At 31.9% G+C, this 17,542-nt stretch overlaps 2 protein-coding genes across 2 annotated transcripts in view; one reads left to right on the top strand and one right to left on the bottom strand.

Moving 5' to 3' along the window:
* The window catches only part of LOC121258712 (protein GLE1-like), a 31,440-nt gene extending 25,049 nt beyond the window's left edge, over window positions 1-6,391 (bottom strand). The window contains 6 exon segments of the mRNA XM_041160255.1: window positions 572-720; window positions 1,516-1,630; window positions 1,819-1,971; window positions 2,116-2,220; window positions 2,222-2,281; window positions 6,324-6,391. Of these exon segments, the coding sequence (XP_041016189.1) occupies window positions 572-720; window positions 1,516-1,630; window positions 1,819-1,971; window positions 2,116-2,220; window positions 2,222-2,281; window positions 6,324-6,391 (650 nt within the window).
* A 5,314-nt stretch (window positions 6,392-11,705) lies between these two features.
* Window positions 11,706-16,475, top strand: LOC121258244 (glycosyl hydrolase 5 family protein-like). Its single transcript, XM_041159675.1, has 4 exons — window positions 11,706-12,180; window positions 14,755-15,002; window positions 15,137-15,657; window positions 15,747-16,475. The coding sequence occupies exons 1-4, from the start codon at window positions 11,764-11,766 to the stop codon at window positions 16,187-16,189; spliced, it is 1,629 nt and encodes a 542-aa protein (XP_041015609.1). The 5' UTR covers window positions 11,706-11,763; the 3' UTR covers window positions 16,190-16,475.
* The last annotated feature ends 1,067 nt before the right edge of the window (window positions 16,476-17,542 follow it).

The raw sequence follows: 17,542 nt of genomic DNA, 5'->3' as shown, positions 1-17,542 counted from the left end.
CTACAATGAGTGCAAGAAAATACAATAATTGATATGATCCATATAAGACCCCAAAAAAAGGAAGAGTATAAAAGGAAAATGCAAAATGCAATTTAGACTTCTAAGACTAGACAGTAAAAAATATTATATCATGCTCCAGCGAGAAGCAGCAACAGATGCCAAAACAAAGTTTACAGGCTTAAATGTCATAGTTTGACAACAGCAAAACAAATGACTTTGTTCAATATTCAACACTTATTGCAGATCTTATCGACCTACATGACATTAATTTTTCAAATATCTTTCTTGAATATGCAATTGTAATTTTTGTTGGTAGAGAAAAAAAATATATATATTAAATCGATAAGAAAAAAAATCTAAATAATGGGGTGAATCAACAGCAACTAAAAATATTTTATTATGTCTTAAAGTTCACTTTATAGGTCTATAGAAAATAATAGTAGGAATTTAGGCATAACAGGCAAAGGTAGCAAAAAGTTGTGACAACAGATACTAGGATATTCCAAAAATTCAACCATCTCTTCGGCCAGAAAAAATTAAAATCATTGTAACAAAAAACAAATGGTCTTACATCTTGCACTGATATTGAGTATCAAGTTTCCTATCGATTTCCCATCTTGCTTCTCTATATTTCTCAACTCGAGTGAGTGCAGCAGCAGACTTTTCAGTTTCACTCATCGAATCTGTCTCTAGTGCAGAAATTTTGTTCCTAATCTTCTCCTGTTAGTTGATCCAATCACTAGTTTATGCACCAAGCACGAAAGATTACTGAGACATATACAACAAGACCAATCAAAGAATGGGTCTCTCTACTACATACAACAACCAAGAAGTCAAGGAAGAGCACAAGACAAGAGGTCAAGGAGAGCACGAGATAAACTGGTAATTTTTATGCATCCAGGTTTAATAGATAATTCTATGGAAAAAAAATGAATGAATGAATGAATAAATAAAAGGAAAAACCTATATACCTTACCTCCATAAAGTGGTAATAATAGTAAGAGCAGCAATGGCAGTAGTAAGTAAGAGCAGCAATGGCAGTAGTAGAAGTAGATTTTAAGCATTATGATACGAACAAAGAGACAAAAAGACGACAATTTTCAGCGTCCAGGTTTAACAGATAATTCTACACAAAAATAAACCCCTATATGAGGAGCAGAAATGGCAGTAGTAGGTGTAGATTTTCAACATAATCATACATTAGTAGAGACAAAAAGATTTCTTTTTTGGATGAGTATCAGAACTTTATTAATAAGCCCAAAAGGTGCAATTCACGTACAGGACAGAAAGATTACTACCATCAGGTTATATATCTATAAAAATGTTGCATGGGTGTTGCTCTTGTATATGTCCCGTGTACTTGGTTATGCCTATTTTTCAATAAAGCTCTTATTTACTGATAAAAAAATATATCTAAAAAAAAGTTTGTTGTCTAAATCTAATTTACTAGTACTAGAAAGAGTACAACAAGTGGAAAATGTAGCAAACTACATTGAGATCTACAATACTAAATACCTTAGTATCAACTTGATGTTCATATGTTAGTTCACGTAAAGCACTTTCTACTAATCCCACTTCATCCATCAAGGAGGACTGGAACTCAAGAGCCAACTCATCATCAGAATCATCACTGTTATTGAAACATAAAAGTAAGTGCAAACGCCATCATTGAATATCTTGCAACAAAACATAGATATCCTACATTACAATGCCTGGACATGGGCAATTAAAGCATGATTGCAAAACAAGTAAAGCCCCACAAGAACATTTTCCATTTTCAAATAAAGTTGCCCACATGAACAGAAGAGAAGTTGGCACCTCAAATAATGTTTGTCACAGTTGAACCATTTCGCAGGCACTGATCTTCGATTGTCCTCACCATCACTTTCAGAATCCTTCATTTCATCCTCAAACACACGCATTACAAAAGGTCTAGGACATTTATCATCACTCTCCTCATTTGAGAAGTCTCTAAACAAAGTTGCGGATGGAAAAAGGCTCAGACTAGCAATAATGGTCATTAGTTATATATAAAAATAAAAAAATAAAAATAAAAATGAAAAAACTGCCCCATTGAGAGCATTGACGAAATGGCATAGACGAAAAACCTGATACCGCGGTCTTGATTTGGCGAAACATGCAGGAACCTTTGCAGAGGTATTGAGCTTCATTTCCAAAGAATTAAGCTCTGCTAATAAAGCATCAAAGTTCCAATCCGGCTGGGTCCGAGGTGATTCCATCAACACTTTGGGGACAATGAAGTTCCAACTTTACAGCTCCCCTATATACAAAGAATCACCATCAATTGAAAGAGCGTACAGAACAAACAAGTAACAAATTTGAAACAAAGAACAGAAACAATAATTCTACACAGAAGCCCCCACCCACACACCCTCCACATTGGCAATGAGCAAATTCTCATGTTTTTGCCCATATGGTTTCAAACAGATGCTTTTGTGGTTTCAAAGTCTCCCTTGCTGACCCCCTTTTCTCCTTCAGTAGAAAGCACCAATTGGGGTTTCAATAATTTTTCTCCTTCGGTTCAACGCCACTTTGGGTCTCAAGGGCGGTGGCGTTTCCAGCAAGCATAAGTAATAAGGTTAGATTTCAATCCGAAATCTCCCAATAGAAGTCTAAAATGCTAATTTTTCTTTCATGATATAAATACAGGAAAATTTTAGTTGTAATAGTCTTCATCCATAACAATTAACCAGGATAAAAACGAATATTTCCCCAACCATGGTTTCTTGCATCAAAACCCCCCTATTGCAGGTAAGGACATAAATTTAGAAGATGTAAATATTAAGAGATACTTGGAGAATGGGATGAGATGAAAATTTTGTTAATAGCAGTAAGATGGTTTGTGAATAGTAATGAGATAGTTTGAGTTTAATATTTATTGAGTTTTGGAAAAGGAATGAAGAAAAGTTGAATAAAAAATATTATAAAATTAAAAAATTGTTAAAATATAATTTTTTGATATTATTTTTGTTTTAAAATTTGAAAAAGTTTAAATTGTTTTTTATTTGAAAGTTTAGAAAAGTTGTAATGATTAGTTTGAAAAAGTTATAATGGTTAATTTGAAAGTATTTGTATTTGTATGATATTGGAGAAGAAAATGAAATGAGATAAGAAGAGAGAGATAGGATGAGACGGAAATTGTTTCCAAACATCCCTAAGAGAGAATTTTTGTAAAGAAAAACCAGGGTATGCGGAAGCTATGGGATTGGATACATAAACATATATCATCTCATCTCATCTCATCTCATCATTACAATTTTTTTAAATTCTCATACAAAAATATAATAAATAATTCAATTTTTTCAAATACCAAAATAAAAATAATACTAAAAAATTATATTTAACAATATTTTATTCAACTTAACGAAACATCTCATCTCATCTGAACTCTCTATCCAAACCCACCATAATGTTTAAAACAAGTTCGTCTCCCTTTTACTTTTTAAAGCACTCACGACCACCACAGATGTGCGGTTATGTTAAAATATCTGGATACTGTGTAGCAGAACTCGAACAAGAAAAGGAGCAATGTTTCATGTTTTCTGCTGCTTTGATTTAGGAAATTTGAACATAGAGAATCATCTAAATCATAATCTCTAACTGAGTTGGACTAGTTTCTGCTGCCAAATTCTACACATTCAACGTTGCTAGAATTCTAAACAATCAAATAGATCGAAGGAAAAAGATGGTTAGCTCACATTGTCTAAAACTCCAAGGAGCCTTTCGCTGTGAATGCTTCGGATACGGAAGAGCGATATGGGTCGTCTAGGAGAAAAGCTGATAATTAAGGGCTTCAAGCTTTCTGATTATGCTTTTCTCTTCTGGTGCGTTTTTTATTATGCTTTTCCTTTTGAACGAAGAGACCGTTGCATTTTCTCCTTTTTTATTTCTTTTTTTTTTTTAAGTTACGTGCCCATGAAGAAAACCTTTTTTTTTTTAATAATTTTACTGTATATCATTGCACACATTATATTTTTTTATTTTATTATTAAATTAATTAAATTCTTCAATTTATTATTCTTACCTTGCAGAAAAATAAATAAATAAATAAAATTTTATTTGCAGTTTTTAATGTAAAAATAACTAATAGAATTTTTTTTTCTTTTAATATACAGGTTTTTAGAAGAATTGATGTGGTACAAATTTTCCTTTTCAAATAAATTAGAAGAATTTACACACAAAGTTTACGATAGATAAACCACGTTTGCATCTTACAATTCAAGGGTCAGATTTCAACCTCGTATGCGATTTTCCTTTTCAAAGGGACGAAGAGGCATTCTAAAATATAAAAAAAATAACTATAAATAAATCTTATAAAATTAAACTTACAAATTGACATAATTTAATATAACAAGTCAGATTATAAAATTATTTTTAATATATAATAGATTTAATATACCATTTAAAACTAAGTCAATTTTTTAATTTACTTTTATAAAATCTCTTTATAGTTATTGTATTTCTCTAAAAAAATATTTAGTTTACACACAAATTTTTAGAAGAATTTACAAATGTTGTTGTTTTCCGTGGTTTATCATATTGTAAAGATATTTTTATTATAAAGAAAATCTAATGTATAACACTGAGATGTTGTTTGAATAATAAGTTGAGATGAGATAAATTGATATGAGAGTTAAATAAAATAATGTTAAAATATTATTTTGTAATATTATGATCGTTTTGAGATTTTGAAAAAGTAAAATTGTTTATTATATTTTGTATAAAAATTTGAGAAAATTATAATGATGAGATGATATGAGATGAAATATTTCTTATATCCAAATCGGGCCTAAGAGTTTGTTTAGTTATTAAAAGTCTTGAAAATATTTAAGAATAGTTTTTTAAATATATTGTTTATTAGGTTTGGAAAATGAGAGGTAAAAAATTAAATAAGCTTCTTTTTAAAAAAAAATAAGTTTTGTATTCGAGTTAATGAAAAATAGGTATGTAGAGTTTAATTTTTTAAGAAGTTTGTTTGAGTTTGTAAAAAGTTACATTTATATTTGTCTTTATATGATGATCACATGAAAATCTGAATACATTAGAGCATCATTAGACTAGCAAAAGACAAAGCCAAACTTTAGCTAATATCAAAATCATCACCAACAATAAAAACTAGAACAGTGTAAATATGAAAAATAAGATTGGACCCATTTTACCCTAGCTTCATATTGAAATAGATGTGCGACATAGAGGCACACTATAGAAAAAATCCAAGATGAATGGTTGTGACTAACAACTCATTTTCCTCTCGATTGGTCATGAGTCTCGTCTTTACATTTTAAATTTTGAATTTTTATTTTAAATTTAGCATGTGATTTTTAAAGCAGACCAAGTATTTTCAAATCTTCAAAATATTTTAAAAGTCAAAAATTATTTTAGATGGGATATTTTTAGTATTATTGAACCAAACCTAATTTTTAAGTAAGCCTCTTTATATTTTGGAACCCCGAAAATAATATAATTTTAAAAAATCATTTTACATTTAGTCTATTGTATGTCAAATACTCTATTTATTTAGATGTTTTTATTTCTGTTAAGAAATATTTATGAAAACTCATCATTTTATTTTATGATGAAAAGTATTATTTTTGGATCTATACAACAAAAATGTATTTTTACATTTAGTCTATTTTCCTTTCCTTTCTATTTTCTCTTCCTTTTTCTCCTATTTCTAAGTATTTTATTTCCATCATTGGATTTAAATTAGGGACACCAAGATGTAAGACCTAGATTTGCCCCAGAATCCTAATTTCCCTAATTCCCTCTCTTCTCTCTCTCCCCTCCCTCTAGGCGCCGTCAACCCCTCCCCCCAGTCGAAACTCCCCATAACGCCCCCACAACAACCTAGCCACACTGTTGTCAACCACACTACCTCCTCCATCACACATTGCCAGTGACTAGCCCCACCTCCCAAGTGGCCTCGCCCTCATCCCGCAAATCTCTCTCTCTCTCTCTCTCTCTCACACACACACACAGAGTAAACCTCGCACACCGCCACCATGAGTAACCCCATGAGCACACCATCGAGCCTCGCTGCGACCACCCCCTCTTCCTCGGCCTTTCACTCTCTCACCATCGGCCTATCTCTCTCTCCCTCATATCTCACTCAATCCTTTATTCTGGCACCATCTGACGCCGCAGCTCCGCCTAGAGCTCAACCTAGCTCCGCCTTTCCATTCACCCCACCATGAGTAACCAACCCTCTACTAGCCGAGAACCCAACTCCTCAGTGCCTAGACCAAAACCCTTTATGTCACTAGGTCTTTCCATCATGCATAGTAAGCTCAGCCGCCACTCACCAGCCATCAACCACCATTGTGAGACCAAAACCAACGCACTTCTTGCAACCACAAACCCGTAGCCCCATTGCACCATTAGCCACCGTCCTTCATCACCGTCCATAACCAACCTCCACTGTAGCCCCACCATCACTGCCTTGCACCACCATCATTGTAGGGCTCCACCTAGCCCAAATACACCTTCTATTTCTGCAAACAGTGTAGAGCACCACCTGCAACCAAAATTGAATTGTCGTGGACTAGCAGGCAGTAATGAGTAAGCTGCCCAAGCTCATCACTACTGCCCCTGCTGGTTGCATTGCTACTTAGCTTAACCCCTCAATGTATGGTATAAATCTCTATCTTTTTATCTATAAAAATATTATGTTTATAAATTGAAATGGTGTTGTGAAATATGCCCTCTTATTAATGACTATGAATTGTGAACTGTGGATTGTGAATAGAGTAGTTTTATGTATTTGTGTAGTTGAAGTTACATTATTGTGCAGTTTGTGTTGTGGTTTTGGGTAGTATGAAGTGAGGGGTGGTTGTGCAGTTGTGATGTGGCAATATATTATGAAGTGACAGGATTAAATGTGAAGTTGCGTTGTGTGAAGGATGGGATGATTGTAAAGTTGTGAAGTGGTCGGATGCCATGTGAAGTGATGGGATCACTGTACAGTTTGGAAAGAGGTTGTGAATTGTGTGAAGTGATGGGATGTGGTGCAGTGTGATATGGTTGTAGTTATGTTACGCGTTATGTTGGTTGGGTTTGAGCTGAATGTTAGTGTCAATGCGTATGAAGCTTGTATACACAAGTGAACATTTTAGTGAACCATATGTTGATCTTAGGTGATGAAAGAGTATGATATATATAATTTTAGTTGAATGTTAGTGTCGATGTGTATGAAACTTGTATACACAAGCGGATGTTTTAGTGAAATATAAATTGATCTTAGGTGATAAAAGGGTAAGGTACATGTGTAAATTGGTTGGACACATGTGCCGGACATATTCATCATATATAATGGATAGTCTGTCTAAGTATGAGTATACAATGATTACGTCTCAAGATTGGCTTAAAATTGTATATTATGCTTAGTTTGGGTTATAATCAAGTGTCGGTTAGATTATACATGAATGAAGGAAAGAAGTGACGAAGTTGATGAGATTGTGCCTTAACCTTTAAAGTGAACTATGGAAACTCACTTTTTAATCTCATTGGATTAGCTAAAAGCTAAATCCATTGAGTATTTAGCTGTTAGAGAGCAAAATATGTTCACAATGGATTAACTAAATTCTAAAAGTTTTTCAAATTTGAATGTTACTATACATACATCAAATATATATTTTATTAATTATTTATCTCTCTCTTTCTTTCTATCACATATTTGATCACAATTGGTATATTAATTTGAGTTAGTGATATATTAATTTAATAAGAATATGATTATTAATTACTATATAATAGGTAAAATAGTAAAATATGATAAAATTAAAAAAATTAATAATTAAAAAAATTAAATATTTTTGAAATTATTAGTTATTCATTATTATATAATGAATAAATATATAATCCAATGTGGAGATTTGATGTAAATAACCAAAATCAAATTCATCTTATATTATTTTATTGTTATATAATGAAAAAATAGCTATTCCAATGTAGAGATTTATGTGAATGGAATAGTCAAAAGTTAAATTTCTCTTACATTCATAAAAAATGTCCTTTAACTTTGGCTAATCTAATGAGAGTGCTCTAAGGTATAAGGACATAAAGTTGAATGTCAAGTGTTGGATGTGACTTGAATAGTTCTAAGTGAATGAAGTATAAGTGTAGGGTAGTTTTATGCATTTCTAATTTTAAGTTGCAAATACACTTGAAAAGGGAACAATGTTAAAGTTATATATGTATGTAGATTGCCATCTGACACGTACATAGATGGACTATATGAAATAAAAATAGTATAGAGTCCAAGTAAGTATTATGTTCACACTCTTCTAGAGTTGTATAAACGATATGAAAATGAAAAGCTTTAAAGAGAAATATTCTTTTTAAGGTAATAAAATGATGTTCATGTAAGTATGCTAAGTAATAATGTTTTAAGGTAAATGTATGTAATGGTCTTCTTTGGTAGTCCCTATTTATGCACCTTAAATAATAGTTGTATGCATATGAATAGATATTATATGTAGTACTTATTGCCTGAGATCTATGCTTGAAGTTAAGAAATGATGTTCAAATGATATGATGAAAGATTATTTAAATGAGACTATGAAATGATATTTAAATGACGCTAGAAAATGATGTCAAAATAAGGCTACGAAATGAAGTTTAAATGATGTTATAAAAGGATGCTATGAAGTGATGTTTACTGATGATGTTTATGCTTATGCTTTAAAATGATCTTTATGAAATGAAATGGAATAATGAATGAAAGAAATGAAAATGAAATAACTGAAAGAAATGAATGAATGAATGGAAAAAATAAATAAATGAATGTTTTAATGTGTGAACCTACGTAACAGCCATGATTAAATGAATGAATGATGGTACCAATGGACTAGGTAGATTGCAATGCTAGGTAAGTAGTACTGGTAGAGCACCTAGTGATGCCTCTGACTGAAAGAGATTTCTAACATGTGGCTACAGGCAGAATCTAGGTCCAAAAAATCGCTAACCCCAACACACAGGGGTAACATTGTATACCGGTCAGAGGGAAAGTAAAAACAGTAATTAAATGCATGAATGATTTAGTTTCTTTATAAATGAATATACAATGCATAATAAATATTTTACGAGAAATGAAAACCCTTTAAAGAAAAACTTCACATTCTAATGTTTTCAAAGGAAGTGAATATTTTATGTAAACTATGTAGATGAATGATAGATGAAAACCTATGTTAGTATATTTTTACAGTATAAAGTAATGTCTACTGAGTATTTGACTCATTTTATTTTTATGTATGTCTCTCTCCCTTCCAGGAACAAAATAAGGACAAAGAGTCAAGACATACATGGCCCAAGACAAGGGTAACAAAAGCCTAGGCAATGTTTATGTAATGTATGAAAGAGTAAATTTCCGTAAAATGACTTTTTAATTTAATTTAATGATTTTCGCTATAAACTCTCTTTTAATTTATAAGCAGGTTTTAATTTTAAACATAGAATCTTTTATATCTTGAAAAGGAAATGAAAAAAAAGTTTTAAAAAGTTCAGGAATTCTCGTCTTATTTTTTAAAATTATTTTTTAAAGTCTCACAACAAGAATGAGCGTTACAATGGTGCTGTGTTGATCTAGAGATCATTGGTGTCAATTCTCTCCCCCAAAAGGTAAGTGTCGGATGGTATTTGACCCTATAAAGGAAACCGAAATCGAGAGAGAAAAAGAAGCTGTCGAATGTTCTTGAGCCAAGAAAAAACAAAGAGGAATTCACACAAACTCCACGCGAGGGGGACTGAGGGCAAAACCAGGAAATGGAAGAGAGAAACGGAGAGAAATTGGCAAGAAGTATAAGGCTCGAGAGGGAAGGAAAGAAAAAAGAAAGAAATTGAAAGGAAGAGAGATGGTCTAACCATTGGTAATGTAAAATAAAATAATAAAATATGATATGATTGAGCTACAGTGACACGTCAAGTATGATCGAGGATGCGAAACACTCTTAACTCAAAGCCAATTTTATTTGGACTTACCTATTTCAATGCAAGTGTTTTAATGTAATATTTGGTAAATTTTTTAATTTAATAATATACAAAAATAATAAATGCCCAGTGAAGATGCTCTAAGAGAATCTCTATATCATCTCATTCTAGATTGAACTTGAGGTGGGGATCGTCCTAATGGTTCTCTTTTATCTGTAGGCCTGCTTTACTACATCCGTTTTTCAAGTTATTAGACTTTATTATATCAATTTCGTCACTTATGATGTATCCTTCATGCTATTACAACCCCATATCTGAGAAGCCTAGAAAGAGTTTGAAAAATGCGAAGATGGAGCGTGAAGTGACCGTTTATGAGAAGGACGAGGCATTATTTATTATATTATTTATTTGATAAAATTTAATTTATCAACAAAATATCCTTCATATTAACTTATATATATAACTTTTCGAATGAATTGCATTTTAAAATTATAATAATCCATAAAGGAATCAACAAAATGAATGAAGAAATAAGACATAAGGATAATGTTATTGACCATATGAAATTTATCGTTCAAATAGTCATTGACGTGCCGCCACCATGTAGTATCGTATGGATTATTTAAAAAAAAAAAACCACAAACACAAAAGTGGTAGATTTTTTGAATATTTTTTTTTAATTTTTTTACTAAATCATGTGGCACCACCACCACGTTAAGAAGATCATCTGAGTAGTAAGTTTAATTTAGGTTTGAGTACTAAGAGTATTTTAAGTACTCTCAAAATATTTCATTACTATTTATTATTTTATTATTATTTTTTATATATTTTCTATTACCATTTATTACTATTTAATATTTTATTATTATTTATAAAATACTCTCAATACTCAAAGGTAGAAGACTATAATAAACCGATGACAAAAGCAATAATAATGCTATGTGGATTGCCTTACAAGTCTTCCAAAGGGAAAAAAAAAAAAGGGTGCAAGCAATGGCAAAAGGGGGGCATTTTATTCCTGGCCACATACACATTACTTGGCGTGTTTGCAATGACAATGGGGTAATTGAAATTCTCATTGGTAATAAGTCAATGATTCCTTGAATTTCATTGGCCACATGTCTATTTTAACATTTGACGATTAAATTAAGTTGATGCGATTCAACGGAATCTTAAACAAGTAAAAAAGAACCCAAATCACCCTTCTTATCTTTTAATTATTATGTCATCCAAAATGTTTTTAAATAAATATTTTAGTTCCAAGATCAGGAGAATGATGGTTTTGATTCAAAAAAGTGGAGAATGGTGGTTCGGTAATAAGGTCTAGAAAATTAATTTTCACATTAAAGTATAAATGACCTCAAAGAATTAAAATAATGAATAACTTTCCTTTTAAATTTAGTATTTAATTTAAGTTTAGTATTTTCCATTACTTGTAGAGAATATTCTCTATTTATTTTAATAATGATAGTTTTTTTATTTAATAAAAGATCTGCTCATACAGTTCCTGTTTGAGAACAGTAAATAGAATTTCTCCTCTATTAGTAAGTAAGTTCAAAATGTAAAATATTTGATTGAAATTTAGTGAAATATTAAAAAATAAATAAATTAATTAAAGGCTATATTTTATTAAAACACCAAATATCCTAGAAGGTAATAATTTAATGTTTTAATCATCAATTAAATTTAATACTTTGAATTATCGTCTAAAATAAGCAACAAAGTGATTCTGTATGCCCATCATCTACGATAAATAGCGGTAACAAACTCTCCAATTTCCCAAACGCCTCGGCCTCCTAAAATCAAAACAAAGTCAATATGGGGAGGTGCTTTTTCTTCTTTGTCGTCTTCTTCCTCTGGATTCTGTGGATTCCGAGCATCGTACTCCAAAGCAAGCCTGACTCAGCTTTACCGCTGTACACCGATTCACGGTGGATTGTGGACGATGAAGGGCAAAGGGTAAAGCTGGCATGCGTGAACTGGGCGTCGCACATGGAAGCTGTGGTGGCGGAGGGACTGAGCAAACAGCCCATGGACGCCATCTCCAAGATGATCAAATCCATGGGATTCAATTGTGTTAGGCTCACTTGGCCACTTTTTTTGGCCACCAACGACTCTCTCGCTTCTCTCACTGTCCGACAGTCCTTTCAGAGTCTTGGGCTGTCTGAATCCGTTGTCGGAATCCAGGCCAACAACCCCTCCATCGTTGATCTTCCCCTCTTACAAGCATTCCAGGTAACAACAAAATAGCCATCTTCTTCTTAATTCTCAAATTTCCTTGTTAATGGTGAATTTAAATGTTGAAGTGAGTTGAGTTGAGATAATAAAATATTATTAAAATATTATTTTTTAATATTATTATTATTTTAAAATTTAAAAAAATTATAATAATAAATTGAGATGAGTTGAGAATAATTTATGTTTTAAATGACGCTTAAGTTAACCCATAAACATTCAGAGAGATAGAGAGAGAGGAAATATATATTATATTATATTATAAAGGTCAGGGGAGGACATCCTCATCTTCATGAGTTCGGTTTTGTCTTAGCTTATTCGTAGAATTAATTGGGAGGTGAATTGAGATGGGTACATCTTTTTCAATTTATTGTTATAATGTTTTTAAATTTTAATATAAAATATAATAAATAATTTAATTTTTTTAAATTTTAAAATAATAATAATATTAAAAATAATATTTTAATAATATTTTATTATCTTAATTCAGTTTAATGTTTAAATGTAATTTAAAATTAAAAATAAAATAAAATATTATTAAAATATATTTTTTTAATATTATTTTTATTTTAAAATTTAAAAAATTTAAATTATTTATTTTATTTTATGTAAAAATTAAAAAAAAAATTGTAATAATTAGATTTAACGAGAATTTAAATAAACGAGCCCCTTACAGTTGTTTAATTTTATGTCTGCTGCTTTTTCAATATTTACTACGATATTGGTAATGCAATATATATTCTATTTATTTTATATTTAAGCGTGAATATAGGCTATATATAATATGGACGATAATGACTCGAATAAGTATGATAACAATGCAAATGAGGCTGATGGTGATTGCCACGACAATGATATCATGTTAATCTCTCTCTCTCTCTCTCTCTCTCAGCAATAGTATATTCTAATCTTATAATCATTTTCTTCATAATGTATATTTTTTTAACTTGTGTAAAAAGAATAAATATCTTTTGATTTTCCCAACACTTCTCTCTCAGTATAATATTAGTAGTATACTGCTATAGATCATATGAATATTTAAATTTATCTAATAAAAAATATTATATATGAATAATTAGTTAAGATTTTTTTAATTATTATATTAAATTTAAACTTAAAAAAAAACTATCAATGTTAGTACTTTGATGTTCCTATTTTTGTTGAACATCTTAAATTTCTTAACCTTTTTTTTTTTTTTTGATAAGTATCTTAAATTTCTTAACCTTCTCTCTCCTTATGCTTTCTCATGTTAGTGATGGACGAGAAATCTTACAAACTTTGTTTCATCGGAGATAGGGGCTAAGAACTATTTATTTAGGCATCGTTTAGATGTTGGGTTGAGTTTTTTATAAATAATAATGAATTGAGATATTGAAGTGAGTTGTGGGACTTACATAAAATGAGTTTAGATATATTTGGATGTTAAGATGAACTTAGCGCTGATTTAGATTCTGAGATGAGATGAGATGGTTTTAGATGGAAGTTAAAAAAGTTATTGTTAAAATATTATTTTTTAATTCTATTATTGTTTTGGGATTTGAAAATGTTAAATTGAGATTTGAAAAAGTTAAATTGTTTATTATATTTTGTGTGTGAATTTGAAAAAGTTGTAATTATAAGATGAGATGAGATGAAACACTTTCTGAATCCAAACAGTGCCCTATATATTTATGAAAAGTTGAAAAAGGTTGTGGGTCTCGCATGTAAAGAAGTGTTGGGTTAAAAAAAGTTATGGGTCCCACATGTAAAGAGGTTTTGAGTTGAGTGATGTTTAGGCTTAGTTTAGATTGAGGAACACTCTCAATTCATCTTATCTCATTTCATCTCATCATTACAATTTTCACAAATTTTTACATAAAATACAATAAACAATTCAACCTTTTCAAATTTTAAAATAATAATAATATTAAAAAATAATATTTTAACAATATTTTATTTTATTCTTTTAATTATTATATTAAATTTAAACTTAAAAAAACTATCAATGTTAGTACTTTGATGTTCCAATTTTAGTTGAACATCTTAAATTTCTTAACCTTCTCTCTCCTTATTCTTTCTCATGTCAGTGACAGGCGAGAAATCTTACAAACTTTGTTGTAACAGAGATAGGGGCTAAGAACTATACTCCACTATTATTTATTATTTATTGTTATTTTTAATCTACTTTTCACTATTATTCATTATTATTTAATCTTTTATCAATTACTTTTTCATTATTATTCACAAAATATCTGAGATCACCCGACAACCCAAACGCAACCTATCAAAGTAAAATATATACGGCCACAAGATTAAAGTTAATAACCTTTATGAATCTATCGGTGACAAAAAAAAAAAAAAAGATGCATGAATTCAGAAAACTAAAAGACAAATATACTAATTAGTAATAAAAATTACTAACTAAATTAGATAAATTATTTTTGGTTTAATAATTTCAACTTTTCTAAGAAAACCAATAAGACGTGTCAGCAAAACTCCATATTCGAAAATTACACATTTAATCTCTAATACTTGGATGGAGATATTGTTTATATCACTTGTATCGTATTTGACAAAATTTTATGTCTAATTAAGGCGGTAGTGTCTAGCTTGGGGGCTAACAACTTGATGGTGATATTGGACAATCATATAAGCAAGCCCGGATGGTGTTGCAGCAACTCTGATCGGAATGGGTTCTTTGGCGACCAGTATTTCAACCCGGACCTCTGGATTGAGGGGCTAACTCAGATGGCAACCATCTTCAATGGCGTGGACAATGTTGTCGGCATGAGCTTGAGGAATGAGCTTCGAGGCCCCAGACAAAACGTGTATGATTGGTACAGGTACATCATACATAAACGGGCTGGCCTAATCTTGTGCACAATGCTCAGCTTCTCCACAAATAGATTCATGTCAATGGTTCTTTGTGTTCAATTCTTTTGTGTTAGTTCTAATTTTCAGTTTTCAAACAAACTAGGTACATGCAGAAGGGAGCAGAAGCAGTGCATGCAGCAAACCCAGATGTTCTGGTCATTCTCTCTGGCCTCAACTACGGCAAAGACTTGTCATTCCTCCACAATCAACCAGTGGACCTCACATTCACGGGAAAGCTAGTGTATGAGACGCACTGGTACGGTTTTTCAGATGGGATGGCATGGGAATCTGGCAACCCGAATCAAGTGTGCGGGAGAGTGGTAGATAACATGATGAGATTGTCAGGATTTTTGTTGGAACAAGGATGGCCGTTGTTCTTGAGTGAGTTTGGGATAGACCTAAGAGGTACCAGTGTGAATGACAACAGGTATATGAATTGCTTCTCGGGTGTGGCAGCTGAACTTGACCTGGATTGGGCCCTCTGGACACTGGCTGGGAGTTATTATATGAAAGAGGGAGTTACTGGATCAAATGAGAACTTTGGTGTGCTTGATTGGAATTGGTGTGATACACGAAATGCATTCTTCTTGCAAAGGATCTCTGCTCTGCAATCTCCTTTTCGAGGTATATTAATGATGATAAATGCCTTTCATCTTCATTTTAACTGCTATCATCCTTTCGACATTTCAGGATTGTGCTCATGTGACTTGCAGGGCCTGGTCTATTGCAAACTAAACTACACAAATTAATCTTCCATCCATCAACTGGTCTGTGTGTTCTAAGAAAAAGACTGCAGGAGCCATTAAGGTTGGGTCCCTGCACAGACTCCGATGGCTGGAACTACACACCACAGAAAACTTTAACCGTAAAGGGAACATATTTCTGCCTACAAGCACAAGATTTGGGAAAGCCAGCTAGACTTGGCATAGTCTGCAGCAGTTCTGGTTCAAAATGGGAAACCACCTCGGATTCAAAGATGCATCTCTCAACCAAGCTTGACAGTGGTGCTACCGTTTGCCTAGATGTAGACTCCACTGATACCATAGTCACAAATACTTGCAAATGCATAAGCAGAGATGATGTGTGTGACCCAGGAAGCCAGTGGTTCAAGCTTGTTGACAGTACAAGAAGTTCAAGCTCTACAGAATCATTCTGATAAAGCTCAATCTTGGCTTTGCCTGGTAAGGATTCTATATGGATGCTTTTATGATCAGCAATAGAGTAACCAGACAAGCCATTCGCAACTGTAAAGATAACCATACCTCATGTAAATTGTGAAGCTCCTCCATATGCCCATATATATTAGTCCCAATACAACAAAAAAAAGGAGGAAAAAACCCAAACGGTTAGAATCTAGTTTAAGAAGCAAAGATCAGTGTACTTGAGCTGATTATCTATAACACCCTGCTCCCCATAGTTAATAATAAAGTCATTTTTAAAAATTCTCAAGAGGGAGTGTTACTATTGACTGTGACTTAAAAAATGTCTTCTTAATGAAACGTCAGATACAAAGATTTTATATAATAAATAAAATCATTCTTTAATAAAATATTGAGATTATAAATGAGTGCACGGAATCATTTATTAAAATTTTTCAAAATTCGTACATTTATTGGGCTGCCGGATCGTTACATTACCTGTGCATCAAGTTTTAATTTAATTTTATTTTGTTGTACATTTATTTTCCTAGTAGGGAATGATGTTAAGTTTCTAGAATTTGACTACTGAACTGACTTTGGTTGTTAATACAAAATCTAGAAGATGCCACAACTCCTAAGATCTTCTATGCTAAACCGAGACAGTTCATTCCATGTTAATAACGGAGTACCCTAAAAGCTAAGAAAAAAAAGGAGAGAAAAACAAAAGAGTATTTCATCTTCATATAATCATACCTTCCAAGTTTTTTTTTTTGAAAGTTAAAATATTGTTCTCAATAATTTGAAGCATTTTGCGGAGAAAAATAATACCATGTGAGGCATGTCCACAATATTATTCCTAGATTGAGCTCTACTTGCAAGTCAAGATAGAGGAAACTCTCCACACCACTACCATAGCAGGGTTTAATTTGGAAGAAAAATTCTAAATTAAATTCTCTGGCAAATAAAATTTTGTAATGTCGGTGTATCCTCCTATTCATTGCTCTCCAGCTCATATCAGCTAAAGATATTAGAACAAGAGTTTGAAATTGACTATTAAGCTCAGAACTGTTCACCCAAATCACTTGTTTAAAACTACGCAACGAGCTTCTGAAGTAATTGATGTTGGGGAACCCTCCACGGCAGGGGCTCTTTCGACCCACTCTTGTAGTGTAAAATAGTCTTGTGTATTGTACTTTTAAAAATTTTTCTACAAGAAACTGATTTAATCGTCGACTTTTTACCAGAGGGCGTGGTCCCAAAGGATTGTTTGCACTCATAAGATATTGAATCTTTGACCTTGAAGGGAGTGATATCCCAAAACCAAAACCTTCATCACTTGGGCCAATCCCTTGGGATTCCAATTATGGGTT

Source organism: Juglans microcarpa x Juglans regia, chromosome 3S, assembly GCF_004785595.1.
Source record: "Juglans microcarpa x Juglans regia isolate MS1-56 chromosome 3S, Jm3101_v1.0, whole genome shotgun sequence".
Classification (NCBI taxonomy): domain Eukaryota; kingdom Viridiplantae; phylum Streptophyta; class Magnoliopsida; order Fagales; family Juglandaceae; genus Juglans; species Juglans microcarpa x Juglans regia.
The sequence above is the reverse complement of the archived record's forward strand: the minus strand, read 5'-3'. Positions and strand labels throughout refer to the sequence as shown.